At 46.2% G+C, this 27,086-nt stretch overlaps 1 protein-coding gene across 9 annotated transcripts in view; it reads right to left on the bottom strand.

Moving 5' to 3' along the window:
* Nucleotides 1-27,086, bottom strand: part of XPO7 (exportin 7) — a 687,768-nt gene that overhangs the window by 362,899 nt on the left and 297,783 nt on the right. For all 9 annotated transcript variants that reach the window (XM_086943668.1, XM_086943671.1, XM_086943674.1 and 6 more), the window contains one exon: nt 4,336-4,501. In XM_086943668.1, the coding sequence (XP_086799794.1) occupies nt 4,336-4,501 (166 nt within the window). The remainder of the gene's footprint in view (nt 1-4,335; nt 4,502-27,086) is intronic.

The raw sequence follows: 27,086 nt of genomic DNA, 5'->3' as shown, positions 1-27,086 counted from the left end.
GAAGGCATGCCAATCATTCCTTGTTGCCACCCTGTCTCCTTTTAGGCACGATTGGATCGTTTATAGGCGGATTTACACGCTTTCCTTTAAAGGACTTGAAGCACTTTTTTTTCTAAGTTGCAGCGCCGTCCACACGCTTGTAATGGCCGCTGACAGCCTCTCCTGCTTCAGCCCCCCACCCTCGCAAAATGTGGAATTCTGCTGCATCATCGACGCACTGTTGTTAAGCTTTTTACAGCAATCTATTCATGCATTAATTTGCACATTATGATGAGCTGACTAGTATATTTCGTGTGAGGCGGGGTTGGACTACAGAGGTATGTTTGAATAGTCAGAGCCTTTAGAACCAGAGAACCAGGTCAGCAGATTGCTCTAGAGTCAGAGAACCAGGTCAGCAGAGCTGCTTTGGAGCCAGAGAACCAGGTCAGCAGAGCTACTTTAGAGCCAGAGAACCAGGTCAGCAGAGCTGCTCTACAGCCAGAGAACCAGGTCAGCAGAGCTGCTCTAGAGCCTAAGAACTAGGTCAGCAGAGCTGCTCTAGAGCCTAAGAACTAGGTCAGCAGAGCTGCTCTAGAGCCAGAGAACCAGGTCAGCAGAGCTGCTTTAGAGCCAGGTCAGCAGAGCTGACACAGACTGACACTGACTGACACTGACTGACACTGACGGACTGACTTACACTGACGGACTGACTGACACTGACGGACTGACTGACACTGACGGACTGACTGACACTGACGGACTGACTGACACTGACGGACTGACTGACACTGACGGACTGACTGACACCGATTGACTGACACCGATTGACTGACACAGATTGACTGACACCGATTGACTGACACAGATTGACTGACACAGATTGACTGACTGACACTGACTGACTGACACTGACTGACTGACTGGGACTGACTGACTGGGACTGACTGACTGGGACTGACTGACTGGGACTGACTGACTGAGACTGACTGAGACTGACTGAGACTGACTGAGACTGACTGACTGAGACTGACTAACATTAGGTCTCACCTTTCATTCAGTTAAAGCCATTTGCTTTGCTATACAATACCATTAGCAAAGCAAATGGTTTTAACTTTATGAAAGGTGAGCTGGGGCCAAGTCAGTGGGCGTCCTCCTCTTCTTAGTTCAGCACAGCTTCTTCGGTCCTCCTTGCCTGATGAGGCATGGTTCAGAGTTGCTCCTAAATACTAAATTTAGGGGTGTTACAGGTAGGTACAGGTCAGGACCAATGGGTCCCTTCCTTGGGGTGGGTACACCCCCTATTTAGCCACCCTCCAGCGGGAGGGGAGAATGTGCCTCTCTCTACAAGGCAATTATTTGGGGATGGTGAATTTATACGTCAAACCACTCTCACCCCACACTGATTTCAGATAGGCTGACATACCATTCAGGTACAGGCCAATCAAACATACACGTTTAAAGGTCAGGGCATTGTCATGGAGATCTGGTTAGTAGGCCTCAGTGCACTCAGAGTTGAAAAACCAGCAGCATTAGTCTAAACCTTTGGGGATGACCGTACAAAGACAGGCATTGCATAATACTGACCCTGACTACAGATACGTGTAACAGAGTATCCACAATTCTTTTCTTGAGAGGCCTTTTGTGGATGCCTGGATGTCATGTCTCGAAATTTTTTTGTTTTCTCCTGCACCAAACTAATCAGTGATTGAGTTTTCCCACTAATTTATAACATATCAGAGAGCTTAAACCATTTCATATTTGTGTGATGCACCCAATTTTCCGTTTTTAAAGGCTAAGTTACTTGGATTTGAATTGTCTATTAGCTGAGTTTCCTGACTCAAATCAGTGTCGATTATAAATTTGTGCTAGACTATCCACCAGTACCATCTATGACACCCAAGGTAAAGCAGAGTTTTACATAATCTAAAAAACAGACTGGCACGTTACCCAAAAATTCATGAAAACAAGCAGCATGTAATATGATAAAGCTCATTGTTGATCTCGGGACAATCTCCAGTAGTAGCTACTGGTCTCCAGCTTTTATTTGTCCAAACAATAATGCCCACTCATCCTCTGAACGAACGGATGGCCAAAAAGATGGTGCCCTAGACTGTAATACAGAGTAGAATGGACACAGTCATACGGGAGAAGGGGTTTAAAGACAGCACACCAATTGTTGATGCACACAATGCTACTTGCACGTTTAAAAACAAACACTAAAAGGCAGAAGTACGCAGACACAAACCTATAATGATATATGCTGCAAAACGTGTTGTTACACATGCATTTATACAAGTAAAATACGTGGGCTCCAAAAGCACATCCGAGTCTACCAGACTATTTTCACTCCATTTTGTTCCTACTTTTCCACTGCCAGTGGGCAGACCCAATTCCCATGTGATAATCCTAATAAAATAGAAATCATTTTCCTGCCTCATTACATGTCCACTCCGCCATCAATTTATCTATCTGAATCTCGTCGTCTGTTTCCATGATTCACTAACGCCTCTGCCCATCATACAGGTACAATTCCAAAATCTTTACTTCCCTTTTTGGGTCCAATTGCTGTTATAGGCAGTTGCTGAGTTTCACAACTGAGAAAATGGCCCCTTTTCATTGGAGCAAATGTCTATTGACTCTTTCCCCATATACATGGCTGCTTTCCAAATGTTTGGGTTCCGGAGTAGCAGGCTACTCGCCGAAAATTGCTTTGACGCATCAATAGGAGTCCCAAGCGCTATATAAATGCAAACCCTTCCCACTTCTATCCCTCCACTATACTTTTTCAATCCAAATAATAGAGTCACATGCCCACCACTCAAATTAACTTAATATCTCACTATACTAGATCACCACTACTCCTTTTTGGATTCTGGATTAGCGTGCCACTCGCCGAAAAAGCAATTCAACGCCTCATAAGGGGAAGTAAGCGCTATATAAATGTAATTACAATATTTGAATATTTCACTAATCATGTTCTTTCCATCTATGATACCCTATTGTACAATCAGTTAATAAGGACCAAATTCAATGGCCTCATATACATACTCAGCGGGTTGTGCACACGTCTTAGAGTAGGGGATTTAAATTAAATGCTGCATTAATGCTAGCAGAGAGGGCTAAACATTTCGTCCAATGGTTAATAACGTGTATAATTAACTTTAGTAATGCTTGTCGAGTAAGCCACCCCGCATTCCCTCAATCCCCTCCTGCACTCGCTGCCCTCGACTTGGTCTATGCTTCCAGTTCCCCGCGCAAAATGGTCACCAGAATTTATGGTCTCACGCTAGCTGCATCCCCTGTCACAACCATTTGCGCCCGCACCCTGGAGCGAGAACCTGGGCATAGACCTCCCCCAGGAGGTCTGGCTGTACTGCTGCAACCAGATTAAACGCCTGTCCCCTAACTATCGTGTGCAGCTCATCCATTTCAAATACTTGCACAGATTATATCGCACACCTGTAAAACTGCATAGAATGGGTCTCATCGCTAGTGACGGATGCATGCGGTGCTCCGTCCCGGCGGACGACTTTTGTCACTTGGCCTGGCTGTGGCCTAAGGTTTCTGCTTATTGGCAGGACGTGTGCACTGAGATCACCTCCTGGCCTATCGCTCCCGACCCTCTGGTGTGCCTCCTGGACTATATGAAACAGTTCCCAGTCGCCAGCTCATCGCCATGCTACTGGTTCTTGCCAGGCGCAGGGTGCCCATGCACTGGGGTCAGAGACCGGCACAGAAGATCAGTGCCTGGTTGGAGGATTCCGCACCCTGTCAGGAGCTACTGGGGGAATTTTGGGATCTGATGCCAGCTACCAGCCAACCGCCAAATATCTGGGCCACCCTAATTTCCTTTGTACAACATCAAGATGCCCGTATAGTCCATTGCCCAACTCGCCTAACAGAACAGCTTTGCCCGCCACAGACAGAGCAGCTACTCAGCCACAAACGTCATTGTTGTCCCCGCGACACTACGCACTAACTCCCATACACACTTTGGCTCCGTAGGAAGCTCAGTGCGAAGTCTCGTCATGCTATGTTGTGCACCGAGTTGTATCATCATGCGGACGTCTGATGTGTATGTACCGGGCAGTTAAATGTGACTATGCAAGTGCCTCATCGATAGTTTATAACACAACATGTGGTTTAAGCTTTAATAAAGGTTTTCAAAAGCAAAAAAAAAAAACTTTAATAATGCTGATTCATATTGTGTAAGCATAAAAAATAATGAGCTTGTGGTGAACATTACAGAATTTTAAACATCTCAAATTAGAGCCTTGTTGATAAATCGTAGTGATTACAAAGTGAAGCATACACAGGACTGATGGCACTAAAAAAGTGAGGTTTATATTTCATTACCTGATCTCCAGCTGGTGGGGATCTGCACTGTGCACAGGTCATCAGAGGACTCGTCTGTTGAGGTTCCGATGAAATCAAAGTTGAGGCAGTTGTGTGTGAGTTTCAGGAGCTGCATGAGTAGGCCATGCTGGCTCTCGTCATTCAGATTTAGGGTCTTACCAGAAGCCTAGAACATCAAGCAGGAGAACATATAGATCAAGAAGACATATGAGCAGGTAGAAAAAAGATACTTGCACATACCCACTGTAACATTCCCATAGCAGCTAAGAAAACAGAATGTGCTAGTAAAAGGCCATGGTAGTGTCACTTTACCAGCACACTCATGTCACGGGGGAAAAAACACCCTCCAGGCAATAAGGTGAGTGTTCTGAACTCCACTCCCTTTAGAGGGTCCTACACATCACATTTTTAACATAAGGTTGAAAGACAATTAGACCAACAGTATACATGGTGAGCCCCTTTCGTGGCAAAATAGGATTGCATGTTAATCTATGAAAGATACCAATGATGGAGAACTGTTAGAGGGAACTTTTTTCTTTTCCAGCATGAGATCTTTCAAAGATTACCATTCTTCTATCAGAATAGCGAGCAGGAAGAGAAACTTTAGACACAGCGGATATAGAAAAAGATGATGCAGCACTGCCTATCCGACTACTGAATCCCTTTTCTGCTGTTCAGTTCAAGCAGTAATGTCTTGTGATGGTGTAGCAGGTCTTCCAAGTGAGAGTCCGGCAGATGTTTGTGGGTGATATGTGGTGGTTTACTTATACCTTACCCCACACTCCACCTATATGGCTTTTAGGATAAGCAGACATGAAGTTACTACCTCTGTCTGGAACCACCTCCTTAGCAAAGCCCACTCTAGTAAAAATATATATGAGAGCTTTGACAACAACAGAAGCAGTGACGGTCCTAAGTGAAATTGCTTCAGGATACCTGGTGGCATGATCCACTACAACCAGCACATATCTGATTTTTGAGGTTCTTTGGGGGTCAAGGGGATAAACAATGTCAATCCCTACCCTCTCAAAGTGCACCCCAACCACTGGTAGTGGGATAATGGGAGGCTTTGGTTTGTTACATGTTTTGCCACTGGATTAGCAGGTAACACAGGAGCTGCAAAACTCCTTTACTTTCTAGAACAACCTGGCCAGTAGAAGTAGGTGACTAACCTACTCAAAGTCTTGGTCTAGCCAAATTGCAGGGATAAGGAAAGTAATGTGCTAATGAGAGCAAGAACCCTCTGTACTGCTGAGGCACTACCAAACTCCTTGTGGCACAAGGTTTGGGGTATATGGACTCAGTATTCAGGAGTCCCTCCTCCTAATAAATTTGGTGGGAGCCACCGGCATCTCCCTTTTCCTGGTAGGCAGCTTGGGTTGTGGGGTTTATAGGGGTAAAGGGTGGGAAGTTAATTTTAATGAATTAATATTCAGTTTGCCATTATTTGTTTAATTGGGTATTATGTTAATTGTGCAATACATGTATTTTTAAAGATATGAAATGTGGGTTTTGTAGAGGTATGGGGTGGGGAGTAAATTAATTTTAAACAATTAATTTTCAAAATATTAAATTGATAATTATGCTAATTGTGTAAATATTTTTTGTTAAAGTATGTGTCTTGTGTTTTGTGGGGGTATATTGTGAACTAAATTAGTTATAATGAATTATTTTTACTTATAATTAGTTTGTTGATAAATATTTATTTTAATAGTGTAAATATTTTGTGTTTTAAAGTTAAGTTTAGGTGCAGGTTGTGAGTTTTGTGAGGTTATAAGGTGGGAAGTAACTAAATTAAATGTGTGTAATTAATATTTTTGTTAAATAATTTCTGAATAAAAATATTTGCATGAAAATTATTTTTGTATTTTATGTATATTTATAGTTATTTGTGATATGTATTTCACATTGTAATATGTTATTTCTTTTAATTTTTAATATTTAATATATTTGTAGTTTGCTTTGTGCATATATTTTTTCATTATTAACTATGTTTTTGATTTTTTTTTATTTCGTTGCTGTCTGGAGTGGAAATAGTCAATTTTACCCCTTCGCATTCCCACACTTTCCCTTACTGTTGGAGTGGGAATCGTAAATTTTACCCCTCCGCTATCCAACACTTTTCCTACTGTTGTACTGATGGGAGTGGGAATAGTGAATTTTACCCCTGCGCAATCCAACAATTTCCCAACTGTTGCATTTATTGGAGGGGGAATCGTAAACTTTACCCCTCTGCTATCCAACACTTTTTCAACTGTTGTACTGACTGGAGTGGGAATAGTAGATGTTATACCTCCACAATCCAACACTTTCCCTACTGTTGTACAGACTGGAGTGGGAATAGTTAATTTTACCCCTTGGCAATCCAATGCTTTCCCTACTGTTGTACTGACTGAAGCGGGAACAGTACATTTTTACTCGTTTGCAATTTAACATTTCACTTCTGTTGCATTTACAGGAGAGAGAGTTGTACATTTTACCTAGTTTTATTATTTTTGCATTGCGTGAAGTGCAAGTAGTAAATGTGTATACATTTATAAGAATAGTTTGCATGGTTTTGTATAAATTGTAATGTGAATAGTATATGTATTACATGTTCTCATGTATTTTATATTGTTATGATTTATATTTTTATTTAAAATTATAATATTCATAATTATTGTTTAAAGAATAAAATATTTTTACTAAAATGTAAGTTGTCTATTTTTTAAATTTAATTAGAATGGTTTAAAAAAAGATTTTATACTATTGGTATTATATGTATATATGTGTATATAAATATTTGTTATATATTTTAGATAAAAAATGAGAAATTATAATATAAATTAAAATGATTTGTTTAATAATTGATTTTTAAGTAGATATATTTAAATATATATTAAGTGTTTAACTTTTTTACATTAAGTTTATTTGTTAAAATATATATTACATTTATTTTATTTTTTTAATTGTTACGGTTTAATATATTTGATATTTATTTTAAGTTATGTATAATTTTTAAAAACGATCTTTAATACAACGATATTTAATACAGCAATATTTATTATTACAACTATATTCCCCCCCATATTTTTGTACTTACTATTTTAAGTATAGGATGGTGATATTTTTGACCAATATTTTGGTATTGCGATATTTTTAGGGTCGATATTTTGTCAGTGAACCGGCTTCTGTTGAACAGCCTCCGAGACATTGTGCCTCACTGCTTGCTCACATAAAACGTCAATGTTGTACTGACTCTGCATGGTCACTCGTGTGATTCAGTCATATGATTCCCGATTTCGATTACTCTGGTATACAACACAGATTCTTGAGCAAGAACTATTACATATAAGTTACGGGCATGTGACTACACATAAATAATTGAACCCAAAAAATAAATGAGTGATGAATACAAACAGAGAAAAAAATCTAGTTTATTTTATATTCAAAATAGCAAAAATATATATTTGAAGTACAATTAATGAGGAAGCTAAAATATCATTAGCAGACTATCCATACAGCGGTTTTAAATGGTCTTTTGTGATAAATCTGGCAGAATTTCATATCATGAATATGCAATAGGGCACGGATATGAATACAATCGGCTGATCATATTCTCAATTAAACATGATATTCTCTAGGACTAAAAATTTTCATTTGTTAGTTAAAGTCAATAGTTGATGAAAATGTAACATATCATATAATGGTGGGCTTAAAGATGTAATTACTACACGTGTTTCGGCGAAATGCCTTCATCAGGAAGCCGTCACATTAATATCTGTGAAGGAACAGAGAAATGGGGGATAGTCTTTATATGTAGTATGCCCGCAAGATGATGATTCAGTTGTCATCCCATCAAAATAGATTAAATAAAATTAAAAACAGTTGGTGTGCTTACCACCAAGTTAACCACCACGATAAACGCGTTAATTAGAAAAGGTTAATTTGTAAAAAGAAGAGAAGGAGAAAGGCAAGCCATTGATACACCGTGCATAACTAGAGGAATGTATATTTTAGAAGTAAATGATGTGAATTAATCATTCAAACCTTCATGCCAAATTAACAATGGACGCTTAACATGCTGTTCCATAAGTGAGGGGTATATAAAGTACCCTAGAATGATAAGGGGATACCTTTACATAAGCATTGTGGTGTGTGGTCCTCATAATGTTGAACTAGAGGGGCTGAAAACATCTTTGTGCGTATGGCTAATCTGGGAACAACGAACTCATACCAACTGTAATTCCCAGGGGGTAATATACTTGATCACATGCCCTTGTCATTTACTGTATGTAGGGATGACAAGTAGGAAGGTACGTGTGAGAATCACTGAACACCGCAGTACCATCAGGTGCGGAAAGACCAATACCCGTCTTACAGCCCACTTCCAGGAAAAGGGACATGGTATAGATGACCTGGAGTGGACTGTTATAGAAAAAATTCAACTGGGGAGATACCAAGTAGACGACCAAAATCTATTACTCCGGAGGGAGCAAAGATGGGTATATCGATTAAAAAGTCACCTGGTAGGACTGAATGATGATATTCCATGGCAAGCTTTAAGTAGGCAATAGCTCCGAATACAGAGATTAAGCTATTGATGCCCCAACATTAGAACCTGTCAGTCCCAGCAACAGGGTTGGCTTCAGTACTAGAGGGATCTAGATATCCCAGAAAAATCCATATAGGGCTCTCTGAATATGTTAAAGCGCTCTTTAGAACTGACTGGAGCGTCCTCTCTAAGACCTATGTTGAATCATGAAAGACGAAAAGGGTGTTGGATCTGTCCAGAGGGTTACACCATTGTGTGTATTCTCCCTTATTGGAACCCCTATATAGGTTTAACCAGATGTATAAGAGCGGAGGCATGGGATACCACTAAGGGGAGTGCACGCAATAACTACACACTCTTAGGGACTCGCTTGTCAATTTTCTGAATGTAACCTGACTTCCTTAGAAGTATTTTGGATTTTCTTTTACATCTTTTATGCCATTATTTGGGTAATGTGAGTGGCCATTATCACCTTATTTGAGAAAATTCATGTCTTATTACCAAGGGTATTATCAGGACATTTTTTCTCAATATCACGCTACTCTAATAAAAATGCCTTCCTCTGTTCCCATAGCAGCCGCGAACCCGGGGCTTAGTGTGCTATGGGCGTGTGAAACTACATTCCCCATGATCCTCGGGGCACACGCGGGAGACGCGAAGACGTCCGTAGACGTGGTCACGTGGGACGCGAGTGCATCCCAGATCAACAAGTAGGCGGGTGCACCACTGCGTATTCCATCTACGCAGTGCCACGGGTCGTACCAGACTTGCAGAGGACAAGCCTTCAGAACGGTATCGTGGGGCTCTCACTAGGAGGAAGGGGATAATCGCTACAGGCATAAGCGGCTGCTTTTAAACTGATGAGGGCAATCGTGAGTGTACGTGTTTGGATGGGTGAACGCTTCTGACATAAGCGTTTTTTACGGTTTGACGAGGGCAATTTTAGCGCTGAGTTGCGAGTGGGGATCGCTCCTGGCATAGGCGTTTTCTCCACTCGTTAATAAGATGACAACTATACTGGAATAGAACACAAGAGAGTGTTTGACATATAAGAGGGACATATACTTTTCACCTCATTGTTCCCTCTATATGTTTATTTGCAGATTGTGTTCTCCGGCTTCCTGTACACCGGACACCAGTGCGAGTGTTTGTAACACAAACTTGGTAAGTTAATTGACTGGGTGTTACACCTACAGTGGGGACATTACAACAGTTTTGGTTGCTGTTGGTTGGAATCGGTTTTTGTACTGTATATAGTGTTTCTTAGTACTTGGGACTGCTGTCTGCACCAAGACAGTTAAATGGTTTACTATAAGGGATGCATGCCTAAGATTCTCAGACTATATAGGGATTCTCAAGGTTGTTATTAAAGTAGCCTATGCACGACCATGCATCTGGGGCTTTCTAAAAATCATCAGACACACCACTTAATGGCTAAAAATTAAACTTAGTACATTATTGAAAGTTGGAATGGGGGGATATACATAAGGGTTCTCATCCGCCCCCTCTGTTCTTCTTTTTTTGCCACAGTGATTGTTTTCCCGCACTTAAGGGGACACTCTCCATAGATTACACAGGATTGGTAAGGATTTCTTGGACCTACCTCCCTGTAGGGGTAATAACTTTCCCCCAGATTACGGGGGGACCCCGAGAGAAACCGAATGCGGCGGTCCTGACGAAGACCGGAGTGACCATACAGGCGCATCAAGAGCGGTCGAAACATGTTGACTCTGGCAGTGGTAGGAGGGAAGCCTTGAGGTTCCTAATTATCTCCTGAAGGCATTTCCCATCCTCTGTTTTTTCATCTTTTTAATCCTGGTAGAGGTGCCAAGTAACGTTTAATAAAGTTGTTTTTCTAGTTGACACCTTTAATCAGTCTTAAATCACTCCCTATACTGCACTATTTCTTTGTCGCACTTTTCGGTTTTGAAAACACAAGGTGTTTGCACTATTTTTACCACAGTGGATGTGTTAAGTGTTGTGTCTGTCTAGTCTGTTTGACTATATGTTGTGTTAAGTGGAATTTATTATTTTTTTCCCCCTCCCTTATGCTCCGTCCTGTGTGGGGTACACCAGGGCGTATTGTAAGCAGGCCCAATGATGAAGCATGTCACATACCTCGGTATGTGAGTGAGGGCAGTTTTTCCAAATAGAGCGATTTGCCCTATTGGGGCTGACTCTATTCTTTACCATATTAGTATATACAGTATTATTATTTACTCTTCCCACCCCTTTCGTGTGTACACTAGTGTTCTCTCGGGGGTCTCGGGGTGGCGGAGTATAAATTGTCTTTGACCCTCGCCCCTTCTTTGTGATTACAATTAATCATTCAAACCTTCATGCCAAATTAACAATGGACCCTTAACATGCTGTTCCATAAGTGAGGGGTATATAAAGTACCCTAGAATGATAAGGGGATACCTTTACATAAGCATTGTGGTGTGTGGTCCTCATAATGTTGAACTAGAGGGGCTGAAAATATCTTTGTGCGTATGACTAATCTGTGTTCAGTAAGTCTAATGGCTAGGGAACGTGATGTTTCTCCCACATAGCTTAAATTATAAGGACAAATGAGGAGATATATACGGTCTTTAGTTTTACAGTTCGTGAAGACATAGAGGTTGATTTTATAGCCATTGAAACACTTGTTGTTAGTTTCTAACGCCAAGTCATTTGATTTGCAAGTGCTGCATTTGAAGTTTTTAACCACAGGGTTGCTACCATCTATGGTAGCACGATTACATCCCTGGACTTCTTATCCAGTGTGCCCCAGCTATGGACAGACTGGGTAAGCTATGTAGGAACTTTATTTATGTGCATCATTGCATATACAGGCAGTGTTTACACCTTTATACTCTTCTTCATTACAGACCGCCGCACAATAAAGGTATTCCCGATTGTGGTTGGTTATCGCTTTTAAAAAACAAATATCGAAGCCAGATGAACTTTAAGAAACCTGATCAATTGATGAAATTTAAATCGCCCTCCTGTGGTATACCATTTTTCGTTAACAACAGTGACCAAGAAGCTAATTTCCATCTACAAAGAACTAGTAAGTGGAGCGCTTCAGTGCGTATTTAGCTGAGTATATATTCCCTTCATCTTTTTATTCCTTGGGCTTACATTAAGTTCCTTTCTGTTTCAGGAACCGCTCTTCCTGCTTTAAGCTTCCCCTTACTGACATCGCTGCCTAATCTAGCGATCAGATAAGAACATTTGTGCATATTGTACATATTGTGCTCTCCAACTTTTTGGAATCCCATAATTTGCTGCATTCCACCCAATCCGGCTTTCACACCAACTTGAGCACCGAAACGGCGCTCTTGGAAGTTTCGGAGGCAATTAAGGAGGTACTGGATTCAGGAGGCAAAGCGATGCTTGTGATGCTTGATCTGTAGGCGGCTTTCGACACCGTCCCCCATGAGGGTCTCCTCGCCAGACTTTATGAGATCGGTCTGAGGGGGACGGTGTTCAGCTGGTTTAGATCTTTTTTGGCTGGCCGCCGACAAACGGCCTGGGCCTCTCCTTGCTCTGCCGAGATGCCGCCTTTGGGAGTCGGAGTCCCGCAGGGCCCAGTGCTGAGCCCGACTCTCTTTAACATCTTTATGACCCCTCTGGCGGCACTAGCTGAGTCTTTCGGGGCCCAGATCGTTTCCTACGCCGATGATACCCAGCTCCTCTTTACGTGCGGGAAAGGAGCATATTTTGACGGAGAGAGAATCCGCGGGTGCATGGGGGCTGTTTTTAACTGGTTCCAGCTTAACAGCCTCAAGTGCAACTCGGATAAATCGGAGGTACTCTTCTTCGGCTGCAGATCGGATCCAGATTGGCAGGAATGGTGGCCTGTTAATATGTTTCCTCCAGCAGGCTCTTCCCAGCTAGCCAAGAATCTGGGGATCAAGATCGATAATGGCCTGACGTTGAGATCCACGATCCTGGGCCTAACTGGTACCTGCTTTGGCCTCCTCAGGATGCTCCGCAAGTTTCTTCCTCTGCTCCCGGAGGATCATAGGAAGATCACGGTCCAGGCCATAATTGGCTTGAGAATGGACTATTCTAACGTCCTTTATCTCGGCTTGCCGGAGTATCTTTTGCAACGGCTGCAGGTGGTCCAGAATTCGGCAGCACGGGCCATTTTTGGCCTGCCTGGCCGAGCTAGAACTTCGGACCTCCTGCAGTCACTTCATTGGCTGCCCATCCGGATGGCCCATAAGGCTCTTCACGCTTCTGGAGCAAAATATCTCCAAAAGAGGCTAGCTTTCTATCGCCCTGCCCGTTCCCTGAGATCTGAGTCTCTGTTTCTCGCCGTGGTCCCCCGTTAAAAAGGGCACGTACTGGGGGCCGGTCTTTCAGGTTGCTGGCACCACAGCTTTGGAATACTTTGCCAGTGGCACTGCGTAGTACCTCCAACTTCCGGGCTTTCAGGAAGGGCCTGAAAACCTGGTTTTTTACTCTTTAGATACGAGTCTTGGCTTTCTGCATTTTGGTCTTTTATTTCCTGCTATTTTCTTTGTTATGTTTTCTTGGTACAGGTCTGCAATAAAGCGCCGGGACACTCTTTGGAGTAGCCGTGCGCTATCAAAGACAAATATAACATAACATAACATTTCGGTAAGAAATAGAGTAGAGGGCTCACCCATAAAATTTCATATATTTTGTACAGTTCGGTAAAAAGCCCCAGTAAGGGGTAGAGCGCATAGGTTCTGCACATTTTTGCGGGTAATAAGCAATTAAGGGCCAGATGTAAGACCATGTCATTGAGACTCGCAAATTGCGCTTAATTGCGAGTACCAATTTGCGAGTCGCTAAATGCCATGTACAATAGTGTCTGAGGCACTGTTAGCGATTCCTAACGGGGTCGCAAAGTGCATGCCTCATGCATATTAATAAAGCATTCGCAATTTGCGACCCAATTAGGAATGGCTGGCCCTCCCAGGTATGGCGGACTGCTGGGCTCAGCAGACCTCCATGTCTGGGACTGCTTTTAAATAAAACAGTTTTTTTTAATGCAGCCCGTTTTCCTTAAAGTAGTGCCCACGTAACCAACAAAGAGCTGGTCGTCCACCCGGAAGTGCTTTGTGCAATCCAAATAAAAGGAGAGCATACGTTTTGGATCCAGACGGTGGAGCCTCTCTTCCTCTTTTGAAGGATGCGGAGACGGAAAGAAGGTGCGCAAAGTGATGGCCAATATGAAAAGAAGTGACCACCTTTGGAAGAAAGGAAGGTCAAGTTCTGAGGACAACCTTGTCCAGATGAACAGCCAGAAAAGGAGGCTTGGAAGACAGAGCTTGTAGCTCACTCACCCTGAACACAGAAGTGATGGCCACCAGAAAAGCAGTTTTAGAGTGAGGAGTCTGAGAGCACAGTTATGTAGCGGGTCAAAGGGAGCGCACATCAGAAAAGTCAGAACCAAGTTCAAGTCCCACTGAAGCATTACAAAGGGAACAGGAGGAAAAAGAGGAGTAATGCCGTTGAGAAATCTATTTACAACAAGGGACTTAAAAAGAGAAGGCTGATCAGGAAACCTGAGGAAGGCTGAAATGGCCAAGAGGTAGCCCTTAAGAGTGCCCAGAGCAGTGCTGGGCCAAAAACAGAAGGAACAAGAGAACCTCAGAAAGAGGGGCAGAAAGGGGATCCACAGCCTTTGCTGTGCACCATGTATTAATGTATTCCATCTGCAGGCGTATACTGTCTTAGTGGAGGGAAGCCTTGCTGCCAAGATTTCATCACATACTTCGGGAGGCAAGTCAAATGACGTCAACTTATGCCGCTCAATCTCCACGCAAGGAGGTGGAGGCTGGATGGGTTCGGGTGGAGGACCGCCCCCTGCTGCGGTGACAGAAGATCCCCCCGAAGCGGCAGTCGGATCGGGGGATCGATGGCTATTTTGATCAGCTCGGGATACCAAACTCTTCGTGCCTAATCTGGAGCCACAAGAATGACTTGGGCTCGGTCACGCTTGATCTTCTTCAGCACTCTGGCCAGAAGTGGTATAGGCGGAAAGGCGTATAGAAAACCGCAACTCCACTTGCGGCAAAAGTGCCGACTAATGAGTGGCACCTTGGAAATTCCAACGCGCAGAATTCGATCTAACCAAGGCTCTCCCCACTGTTGAAAGAGACCTTGCACCATCTCAGAGTGAAGACACCATTCGTGATCCATCATGGACCTGCGGTTGAGTTTGTCCAACTTGGCATTCAGTGAACCTACTAGGTGTTGAACCACCAGTGATATGCCCTGATGTTCTGAGACAGAGGGCCTCTTGACATAGGGTCCACGACCCCACCCGCCTTGTTTGTTATAGTACCACATGGCGGTGGTGGTGTCCGTGAACACCTGCACTACTCTTCCTCGGAAAAAGGGAAGAAATGCTTTTAGTGCAAAATGGATCGCCCAAAGCTCCAGAAGGTCGATGTGGAGCTCAGACTCCGCCAGAGACCAGAGGTCTCTGATCTCCGCCTCTCCCATATAGCCGGCCCATCCCAGAAGGGATGTGTCTGTCACCACTGTCCATTCGGGTTGGGGAAGGGAGAGGGATCTTCTGTTGACCCAATCCTGGTTTGTGAGCCACCACTGTGCAGTACCCTCCGAGATCTGCATGCAATCGGACAGATTCCCCGGATGCTGCGCCCGAATAGGACACCTGGCATGATCGACTAGCAGGATGCAGGAGGCCATGAGGCCAAGCAGCCTCAGGGTCATCCTGACCGAAACCCGGGATAAAGGCTGAAAGATCGGAATCATAGTCCGAATATCCTGGACTTGCCATTCAGGAGGATTAAACCCACAACTGAGTTGTGTCCAGAAGCACAAGTTACTACTTGTGTAACGATATATCTAAGAGACATTAGTTAGTGATAGATTCCTTACCTTAGAATATCCCCAGGCGTCAGACTGTATCCGGAAACTTTTGCGTAGCAGTACCCTTGCGCGTCGGTAGGCGTCGTCTGAGGCTCCGCGTTCATCGTCGGCGTCGTGATGACGTCGTCGGAGTACTTAAGACGCCGCCTCCGCGTGCTGACGACAGTTCTTAGACACAGCTTTTCCGCGCCAGAATCGCAGAGCTATGCCAAAAACCAACACTGGTGCCATGAAACTAGGGCCCTAAAGGGGATGACCTTAACCCTAGATATCGGTTCGCAGAACGGGGAGGATGGGTGGGTCGGTAAGGAATCTATCACTAACTAATGCCTCTTACAGATATATCGTGATACAAGTAGTAACTTGTGCATCTGAAAGAGACACGTTAGTGATAGATTCCTTACCTTAGAATAGATACCCCAGCAATACCAACCCCGTGGTGGTGGGTCTACGAACCAATAATCACACCAGAAAGTCCTGGAGGACGGAACGGCCAAAGAAGCCATCCCTCCGGACTTGACTGTCCAGGCAATATTGTCTTGCAAACGTGTGCAGCGAAGCCCACGTAGCCGCCTGGCAAATGTCCTGCAAGGGCACACCTCGGCCCAAAGCAGTCGTAGTCGCTGTGGCTCGAGTGGAATGAGCCCTCAGCCCAACAGGGGGTTCCTTCTTTGCCAAGGAGTAACACGCCTGGATACACAAGATGATCCACCACGAGATGGTCCGCTTGTGCACCGCTTTCCCCTTCTTAGCGCCCACGTAACCAACAAAGAGTTGGTCATCCACCCGGAACTGGCATGTGCGGTCCAGATAGAACGAGAGCGCACGTTTTGGGTCGAGACGGTGGAGCCTCACTTCCTCTCTCGAGGGATGCGGAGGCGAAAAGAAGGTAGGCAAGGTGATAGATTGCCCAATGTGGAAGGCCGTGACTACCTTGGGTAGGAAAGAGGGCCTTGTCCGCAACACAACTTTGTCCGGATGGACTGAAAGGTAAGGAGGTTTACAGGATAGAGCCTGGAGTTCACTCACTCTCCTGGCAGAGGTGATGGCTACCAGGAAGGCTGTCTTCAAAGTGAGAAGGCGAAGAGGACAGTTGTGAAGTGGCTCAAAGGGAGCGCACATCAGAAATGTGAGAACCAAGTTCAAGTCCCACTGAGGCATCACAAAGGGAACAGGAGGGAATGTATGTGTGATGCCTTTCAGGAATCGATTAACGATAGGGGACTTGAACAAAGAGGGTTGATCAGGCAGCCTCAAAAAGGCTGAAAGAGCAGAGAGGTAGCCCTTGATAGTGCCCAGAGCAGAGCCCTGCTGGGCAAGAGAAAGAAGAAAGAGAAGAACCTCAGAAAGAGGGGCAGAAAGGGGATCCACAGCCTTTGCTGTGCACCATGCCACAAATCTGTTCCACCTGCAGGCGTATACCGACTTTGTGGAGGGACGCCTAGCTGCCAGAATGATGTTACAAACTTCGGGAGGCAAGTCGAATGGCCTCAATTGTCGCCGCTCAATCTCCAAGCATGGAGGTGGAGACTGGACAGGTTCGGGTGGAGGACCGTCCCCTGCTGCTGCGACAGAAGGTCCTCCTGATGAGGCAGACGAACCGGGGGATCGACTGACATACTGAGTAGCTCGGGATACCAGTACCTTCGTGCCCAGTCCGGAGCCACAAGGATGGCTTGTGCCCGGTCGCGCCTGATCTTCTTCAGCACTCTGGGCAGAAGTGGTATAGGCGGAAAGGTGTACAAACAGACCTCAACTCCACTTGCGACGAAAAGCGTCTCCGAGCGAGTTCCGCCTTGGAAATTCCAACGCGCAGAACTGATGACATGTCGCGTTCTCTTCGGTGGCGAATAGATCTAACCAAGGATCTCCCCACTGCAGAAAGAGACCTTGCGCCACGTCCGAGTTCAGACGCCATTCGTGATCCATCATGCACCGGCAGCTGAGTTTGTCCACCCTGGCGTTCAGAGAACCTGCCAGGTGTTGAACCACCAGAGACACGTCCTGATGTTCCAGCCATTGCCAGAGGCGCAGAGCCTCCTGACAGAGGGTCCAGGACCCCACCCCGCCCTGTTTGTTGCAGTACCACATGGCGGTGGTGTTGTCTGTGAACACCTGCACTACACTTCCTCGGACAGAGGGGAGGAATGCCTTCAGTGCTAGACGAATCGCCCGCAGCTCCAAAAGGTTGATATGGAGCCGGGACTCCGCCGGAGACCAGAGGCCTCTGATCTCCGCCTCTCCCATGTGGCCTCCCCAGCCCTGGAGGGACGCGTCCGTCACAACTACGTGCTCCGGTTGGGGAAGAGAGAGGGATCTGCCGCTGACCCAATCGCGGTCCGTGAGCCACCACTGCAGCTGTCTCGCAGTGCCCTCCGAGATCAGGACATGGTCGGACAGGTTGCCCTGATGCTGGGCCCACTGAAACTTCAGGTCCCACTGCAGAGCCCGCATCCGCCACCGGGCGTGATGCACCAGAAGGATGCAGGAAGCCATCAGCCCCAGAAGCCGCAGCGTCAACCTGACCGAGACTCGAGATAAAGGCTGGAAGATTGGAATCAGAGCCTGTATATCCCGAACCCGTTGGTCGGGTGGGTAAACCCGAAACTGCGCCGAGTCGAGAACCGCTCCGATGAAAAGGAGCTTCTGAGAGGGGCACAGGTGTGACTTCGGCACATTGATGGAGAACCCCAGCTGGTGCAAGAGGTCTGCCGTTATCTGGAGGTGGTTGACGACTGTCTGGGGCGAGCCCGCCTTCAACAACCATTCGTCGAGGTAAGGGAAGACTGAAACCCCTAACCTGCGCGGATGAGCTGCGACCACCGCCATCACCTTCGTGAACACCCGTGGGGCGCTGGTAAGGCCGAAGGGGAGCACGGTAAACTGAAAGTGCTCGTGGCCTACCGTGAACCGCAGGTAACGCCGGTGGGCCGGCAGGACGGGGATGTGGAAATACGCGTCCTGCAAATCCAACGCTACCATCCAGTCTCCTGGGTCCAGGGCAGCTAAGACCTGAGCCAGAGTCAGAATCTTGAACCTCTCCTTCTGGAGGAAGCCGTTGACGTTCTGTAGGTCCAAGATAGGGCGTAGACCCCCTTTGCCCTTCTTGGGTACCAGAAAGTAGTGGGAGTAGCAACCACGTCCTACTTCTGGCCCAGGAACGCGCTCGATGGCCCCCTTGGGCAAGAGGCCCGAAACGTCCTCCTGCAGAAGCCGCAAGTGATCCCCCGATACGCGTTGGTGTTGCGGTGGCATGGCTTGAGGGGTCGTCTCGAAGGGGAGGGAGTAGCCCCTCCGGACGATCTGCAGCACCCACCTGTCCGAAGTGACAGTGCGCCAGTGAGAGTGGTGATGACGAACCCTGCCCCCCACTGGCGTCACATGGGCCGAGAAGCACGGACTAGGAGGGTTTAGAGGTGGATGCCGCGGGGGAAGGTGTGGACTGGCCTCGCCGTTGTCCCCGACCGCCTCCACGGCAATTTCCACGGCCGCCACCGCGCTGGATGTTAGCCTGCGGCGTGTGGCTGGTGGCACGTGTGGGGGCGCTCCTTCCTTGGCCACGAAAGGAGCGAAAGGCACCCGTTTGCTGGCACGGGGCCGAGAGGCCCAAGGACTTGGCCGTAGCCCTGGAGTCCTTAAAGCGCTGGTCTGCCTTGTCGCCAAAAAGGCGACGGCCATCAAACGGCATGTCCATCAGAGTGTTTTGGACATCTGCCGAAAAGTTGGCGGACCTCAACCAGGCGTGGCGTCTAACCGCCACCGTCGTTGCCATCGCTCTACCCAGTGAGTCGGTGATATCCAGCCCACACCGGATGGAATATTTGGCTGCATCCCGACCTTCCACAAGGGCTTGGCTGAGTTTGGCTCGTACCTCCAACGGACACTCTGGCAGCACTTCCGCAACCGTCTCCCACAGAGAGTGGGTGTAGCGGCCCAAGAGGCATGCGGTGTTGGAAGACCGCAATCCCAGACTAAGGGAGGAGAAGATCTTCTTTCCGTACTGCTTGTACCTCTTGGATTCCCGGTCCCGGGAGGTGGGAGACGCCTGCCTGGGGCGAGCCCGCCTTCACTAACCAGTCGTCGAGATAGGGGAAGATTACAACCCCTGATCTGCGCAGATGAGCTGCGACCACCGCCATCACTTTCGTGAACACCCAAGGGGCGCTGGTAAGGCCAAAGGGGAGCAGGGTAAACTGAAAGTGCTCGAGGCCAACCGCGAACCGCAGGTAACGCCGGTGGGCCGGCAGGACGGGAATGTGAAAATAAGGATTCTGCAAGTCCAACGCTACTATCCGGTCTCCCGGGTCGAGGGCAGACAAGACCTGAGCCAGGGTCAACATTTTGAACTTCTCCTTCCGGGGGAAGCGGTTGACCTCCCTGATATCCAAGATAGGACGCGGGCCCTTGTCCTTCTTGGGCATCAGAAAGTAGTGGGAATAACAACTACAACCTACTTCTGGGGCAGGAACGAGCTTCATGGCTGCCTTGGCCAAGAGAGTCGTAACTTCCTGTTGAAGAAGGGCCAGATGATGGTATTGGGGTGGCATAACTGAAGGGATAGTCTCGAAGGGGAAGGAGTAGCCACTTCGGACTATCTGCAAAACCCACCTGTCGTAATGGTGCGCCAGTGGGGAAGGTGATGGCGAATCCTGTCGCCCACTGGCGTTTGGTGGGCCCGAAAGGTCAGACTAGGAAGGTTTGGAGGCTGCTGCAAACCTGGTCCAGTCCACAGTGGATGGCCATTGAGGCAGCACTTGCGCCACTGTATCCCACACGAAGTGGGAATAATAATATTAATAATAATCTACATTTGTAAAGCGCACAATCACCCGTAAGGGTCTCTAGGCGCTGGGGTCCGTCGGGAAGATTAAGCAAGCTATCGCCCAGAGTGACATGGTGCTGGGCTAAATTGTCGCCGGTGCCGGGGATCGAACAGTGATCCCCAGATTCCGGAGTCAGTCGCCCTAGCCCCGGCGCCACACCTCTACCTCCGGCCTAAGAGGCATGCAGTGTTCACCAACTGCAGCCCTAAGCTGGAGGATGAAAACAACTTCTTCCCAAACTGATCCAGGTTCTTGGATTCTCTGTCCGGTGGTGCGGTAGGGAATGCACTTTGGGACGCTGAGGTTGGACTACTAAGCTCTCGGGGAAGGGGTATTGGGAGAGGAAAGTGGGGTCGCCCGGGGCCGGGCGGTGGCGTCGGGCACACATCCTATCGACCCCAAAAGGATGAAGAACCTGTCAGGAGGTTAGTCCTGACTGTCACAGTAGGTAGCTCAAGGTGTAGAGCCTCGGCCTCCCTACGCAACACCACTGCATAAGATGCTCCCTCCTCCATAGCCACGGTAGGAGGAGACAACATGCCACGGTCTGGGGGGGGGGGGGGGGGGGGTGGGGGGGGGGAGGGGTATCCAGACCACTTGCATCCCCCTGGTCCTCTCTCCAGTCCTGATCCTACTCCAGTTGAGCAGTGTGAGGGTTCTCAGACCCCTCCAAGTCCTCCTTACCCTCCTCTGGCTGCCAAACTGGCAGAAAATGGCCAGGGTGGAATGCAGGCACAAAAGTACCAATCGGCGCCGGATCCGACGTCGGTCGACGCAGATCTGGCTCCGTGCCCACATCGGGTGGAAGCCGGGGTCGACGCCAGCTGGAGATCTTGCCGGCCCAAGCTGCGGACGTGGTGCTGGTGGAATCAGCGCCGGTGTTACGAGGTCGACCGGTGCCGATCCGGTTACAGGTCTGGATCCAAGGGGGCCCTGCAGAGCCGAGGCCAGAGTTGCCGGCTTCAAAGGCTTAGGGCCACCAGCAGAGTCCGCGGGCCCTAGGCGCACCGGTGGAGTCGGGCTGCCCAAAGATGGCATGCTTCGCTTCATAGAACTGACGAAGCTGGGCAGGGGTTACTCCCGGGAAGGGAGGGAAGGACGGAGTCGACCCTGAAGGCTCCGCACGTGGAGTAGCGGGAGGGGCACCATCCGCACCCTTCGTCGCCTTAGCCGACGGACGAGGGAAAGTCAAAGAGAGACAATGCTTCTTCAACTTCTCCTTGTGCTTCGACTTACATAACCCCAAGTGCGAAGACTTAGATGAGGAGTGATGATGGCTCCGCGATCGGTCCCTCGACCTCCCACGCGACCGGGAACTTGAACGAAGCAGAGCCGACTGCCGGGCCTCGAGTAGCTTTCGGGACCTCTCCAGCAAAGACTTCAGGGCCCTGGTTCGGCAGTTGAAGCATGACTTTGGGTCTTGGTCGCGCTCCAGGCAGTAGAGGCACACGTGGTGCGGATCAGTCACAGACATCAATCGAGAACAAGAACCGCAGGCCTTGTAACCAGGCATCCTTTGTGCACCAGAAGTCGATGTAGGACTTGAAAAGAGGTCGACAAAAGTCACAAAAAGTAATTCAAAAAGTGACTGGGTGAACTACTCTCTCCGGATCTGCGCTTGTTGGCGCGGAAGAACAAAAGAACTGACGTCAGCGCACAAGGCCGGCGTCTAAGTAACTTCCGCAACGCCATCCCGGCGACCAATACGCCGACGACAGACGCGGAGTCGAGCGATGCCACCTAATGCGTAGGGGTAACTACTGACGAAAAACTTTTTGGATCCAGTCTGACGCCTGGGGGCAATTCTAAGGTAAAGAATCTGTAACTAATTGTTTCTTTCAGATAGTGATGTACTGACTTCCCATTCATTTCTATGACTTGAGCCACGATACCCATAGTCCAATATTTCACTTCATCATTTGTACCTGCTCCTGTTGACACAGGACCGCATATGGAAGGCAAAATCGATTGGGTGTCAAATGTGAATGCTGTGGTGTCATTTGGGATATCGGAAGAGGTTGTTTAAGACACTTTGGTACAGATTCTTGAGGTGACATAGGAGGAGTGCTACCATAATGTGTCATCTGCTGCAGATCTTCCACCATATCCACTGGTACCTGTAGCATTGAAGGTTTGAAGTATTCAACCAAGTCTTGTTAACCTTGATGCCTATTTGAATCATGATGTCCATACTGGAGTGGACTGATGTATCAGTGATCTATATCCTCAAAGGACTGATATCTTTGATAGGCTAGATACCGTCCGTAAAGATCCTTAGTAGATTGCATCAGGAGCTGTTGTTGGTAGTCAGCTTCTTGTCTTGAGGTCCTTTGATCCTTCTGCTCATCATCCAAATCCTGACACTTCACATGTGAGTTAAGCTGAATGATGGCACTAATTAACAACATGCCCCTAATTCTTCCGCTTCTTGGAAATCTAGCAGTTTTTGATGAGTTTGTAGCAAAACTTTGCTGAGTGATGTATGTTCATTGAAAGTGTCGACTTAGAAGTTGCAGGTATATTGCATGCCACTGAAGGGGAAGTCAACGAGGAATGATTCCTCATTATGTTTGTCAACAAGACAGTTATTGGCATAAAAATAGCAGCAGACGCCACTAATTGAATGTGGACAGTATAAGCTCCTGTTTGGTGAGGGTCATCACTTCTGGAGATGGAATACAAGGGCTGATAGACTTCTTTAGTGCCTTCTTATGTACCATGTGAATAGGACCGTATGTCTAACATGAAATTAAAATTTAAGTGGTTTCTCAGAATCCTGATGTTCTTGCCTGTTTGATAGGAGTGCTTTTAACCGATGTACTCCCACTTAAATGAGTTTCCCGGTGGTTTAGCATTTTAGATGAAAAGCCCCTGTGTATTTAACATCCTTGGATTTCTGGCCAGGGCACAGGCAGTAAATACATCATTTAGGAGGGTTATCCTTGTACACCCATGGACCATAATTACGCATTTATGTCACATAATTTATCATTTCTATTACTCAGTCCTATCCCTTGGCCCAAGATTTACGCCATGTGCAAATCACTGTACGTTCTGGACTAATCCAATGGACGCAACTTGATGCTCGCGCTACACCTCTGCCTTCATAAAAGCCCCTCGACCCAGGGATGTATTCCACGAATAATTCACTGCAAGCTCTTGACTAATCCAATAGACGCGGCTTGACGCTCACACAATACCACCGTTTTCACATTAACCTCTCGACCCATTGATCTTTCTCCCTCTGGACACACTTTTTCAAGGGACTCCCTTCCATCAGCTGTACACCAATTGGATCTTTACAGCCCTCCGCTCGAGACAACTTCTCTCGCCCCCTCCACGATCCATTCGCTCCCACACTGTTTTTTTAACTACTTGTAACCTGGTCCTGATGATGGCCTAACATGGCATACAGGCTGAAACGCTGTCGACTTTTGCAGCAAAATTACAGCGCATTTCTCCTGATTGCCCATTTAAATTACCCTGTATTATTTTCTTTCATTAAATGAGCAATACTACAAATACACTTTGTTTGCGCCCGTTGTCCGCTGTACATACTTTCCTCACGTGTCACTTGCGCCGTTCACCATTTCACGAGCACTTGCGCACATTATACAGACCCTCCAGCATTTCGCAATTTTGAGATTCACGAAAAAAAAAAAATCGCAAAATCAGCTGACTAGCGCGATGGCCGCTATATTTTCAATTATTGCAGCGATATTTACGAACAAGTGTCAGCAAAACAAAGAATGCTCTTTCATTGCCTGTGGGCGCACACGTCACTCACTACGTGCCGCCGTCCAATACCTTCTTCCTCCTGGCCAAGATCCAAGCCTTTAGCTATCCTGAGTTCATGCAATACAGGTCTCAGGGAGCGGCGTGCTTTCTCCTTCAGCTCCGGGAATGTGCTTTTCTCTGTAGGTAGTACTGTACAGTGAACAGTTTTAAAAATGGTAAAAACGCGAAGTAAGGCGTTTTATGTTATGCATTTAGTTGAACTGCTTGTGGTTTCGAATTACTCTATGAATCTAGCTTGCAATTCTGAACTGGTAGACTAGAAAGGAGTAATATTATCTAAGCACTGCTTGTTCGCACTTTACTTATAATCTGCGAAGCGGAGTTTAGACAGGCTTTACAAGCTTATTTTAAAATTAAAACATGCTGGGTCACCGCAAGTACTGCTCTCAAACACAGTGTTTTAAAGGAGTAGACGTATAAGCAGCGCCGTGTTAAGAAAATGACAGCTCGGCAAAAACAGAAGGGAATGCATGGTTTCATTACCGTTACATAAGCGACCCCCTAGCGGAAAAGAAATTAAAAGAAACGGTTATCTCCTATCGGTTATTCAGAAGAGAGCGCAATGTTTGAATAGTTGGAGCTGGCTCAACAGCAGTCCCCGCCTTTCATGCATGAGGTTGAGAGTTCCAGCATGCAAGATGTCTAAGCATGTCAGGTTGACCCGGTGCCTCCCGTCCATTACATTCTTGCTAGATCATATAATGGGTCAAGTGCTCGATTTCTGAATTGTAGGAATTGTGATTCCACTGGTTCATTTACATGTTTTGTTTACTTGCTCCAGGACATAAGTCCTAAAAAATAAAAGTGGGGTACCAACTGAGTTGGGCAGTATGCAAGTGACATGATGTGTGGCATCATACAGCCCATGACTTCACAGGAAGTGATATCACAAGTGACATCAGATCTTCAGACCTCTGCTGTTGAGCAGGTCTATCAAAAGCACATTTAAGCGCATTAGGAGATTTTGTGTTGGGTTTGTGCCAAAAAAGTGATGCAACCCTGACACAAAATCTAGGCCTCAACTTATACATTAAAAAAAAAACTCTGCAACAATGAAATTGGCAACAAGGAGAAATGTGGTAGTAAATCGGTTTTGTTCAATTGGTTGCAAAGTCTGGATCTTAAATTATCTTTTGGGGTTAACACACCTGCTGCAGAGGTCTTTGTGTGCCCAGTAGATCCCAGGGAATAATAATAATGAAAAATCTATGGACGTTAACCCCTTTGGCGCTGCACGAATTCTCCCTAAATTTCCATTTTTGTGCCGCTAAATTTGCACATCTCTGCCGCAATATCTTGGGGGGGGGAGGGGGGTATGAATATAACAGGTTACATTTCATTCTATGTAACAGTGCTTTTTTTGTCTTTAAATATATGACGAAATATATATAAAAGTCTTTCCATGTTTCTGCAAATTATTATCTCCCTGTTCTCTCTTTCGTGCTCGCAGCAATTAATTGTGCTCCCTTAGAAATTGCCTTGCAAATAATGATTCCCGGGACATTGCTGTATGTTACTCACCTTTACCCTGGTCTCTACTGGGCTTATGGGCTACCTCCTGTAGTTCATTACTACATAATTTATATACACATGTATCCATATATAAATGTAAATATAAATATTTCAAAAACTCATTTTAGCTACCATTCCCCGAATCCTAAAAATCCATTCCTATCCATTAACGCCACCAAACTCTGAACCTTAAAAGTCCCTACTATCCCTTAATGCTAAGCTTTTCATCCCTGAACCCTTAAAAAACATTACTAATTCTTAACACTATACTTCCCTGAATAGTTCAAATTCTTTTCTATGGCTTAATGCTACCCATCAATAAACCTTAGAAGTCCATTACCTTAAACCCCTATACAATGCATTGTAAATGTAATGCGTTGTCATTTTCCTCGTAGTGGTAAACAAGTAGTACAAAAAAATGTGTTTTAATTGTGATGTATTGTACAGAATGCATTGTACTGGTGCAATATCCAGAGGACATGTTTGCTGAGGAAAAATTGCTTAAGGAATTAAAAAACACACGAAAAACTCAAGACAGTAAAGCTTCAGGAATGGATCTCTGATATGAGGTGCAGAAGAACAATTTGAGGTACTTTGAGGGGTAGAATTGGGGGCAGGTTTTGGGTTCAAAATACAGGCTGGAGACCATGTATTTTCCATTGAAATTCTTGAGCTATTTAATTAAAACGACCAACACTTTTTACAGGAAATTTTCTGTTTTTTACTAATATGTGAAAGTTACTGTGGGGCTATCACTTCAATGAAAATGAAAAATAAAAGTACATAATTCTATAAAAAAAATCCAATGCTGGGGAAAACAGGTCCAACACCAAATAAACATTTTTATGGTTCAAATCGGGTTGTTTTAAAAAAAAAAAAATATTGTGCCCACCGGCAACCACTGGGTGGTGGGGAGAGAATAGATGGGGAGATCAGTGGGTAGAAAAGCCTGGGTTCGGGGTAAGAAAACTTGAGGGAAAGGAAAGTAACAGGGGGTGAACAGGGGATCTCAATGTCCCCCACCACAAGGCTTAGCAAGTGAGATATAGGCAGCCCTTTCTGCTAGTCACACTCAAGTACATCTTTAAATGGAGCAAGACAGTATCCACCGAGAGGTGGCTAGTGGTAGGTATAGTTTGTGGCAAGCATCAACACTTGCAGGTAGTTGGGGGAAGTAACTTCTTTGAATTCTTGTGACAAGAATGTTATGTAGGGGCCCCACA

Source organism: Lissotriton vulgaris, chromosome 11 (assembly GCF_964263255.1).
Source record: "Lissotriton vulgaris chromosome 11, aLisVul1.2, whole genome shotgun sequence".
Lineage (NCBI taxonomy): Eukaryota > Metazoa > Chordata > Amphibia > Caudata > Salamandridae > Lissotriton > Lissotriton vulgaris.
The sequence above is the reverse complement of the archived record's forward strand: the minus strand, read 5'-3'. Positions and strand labels throughout refer to the sequence as shown.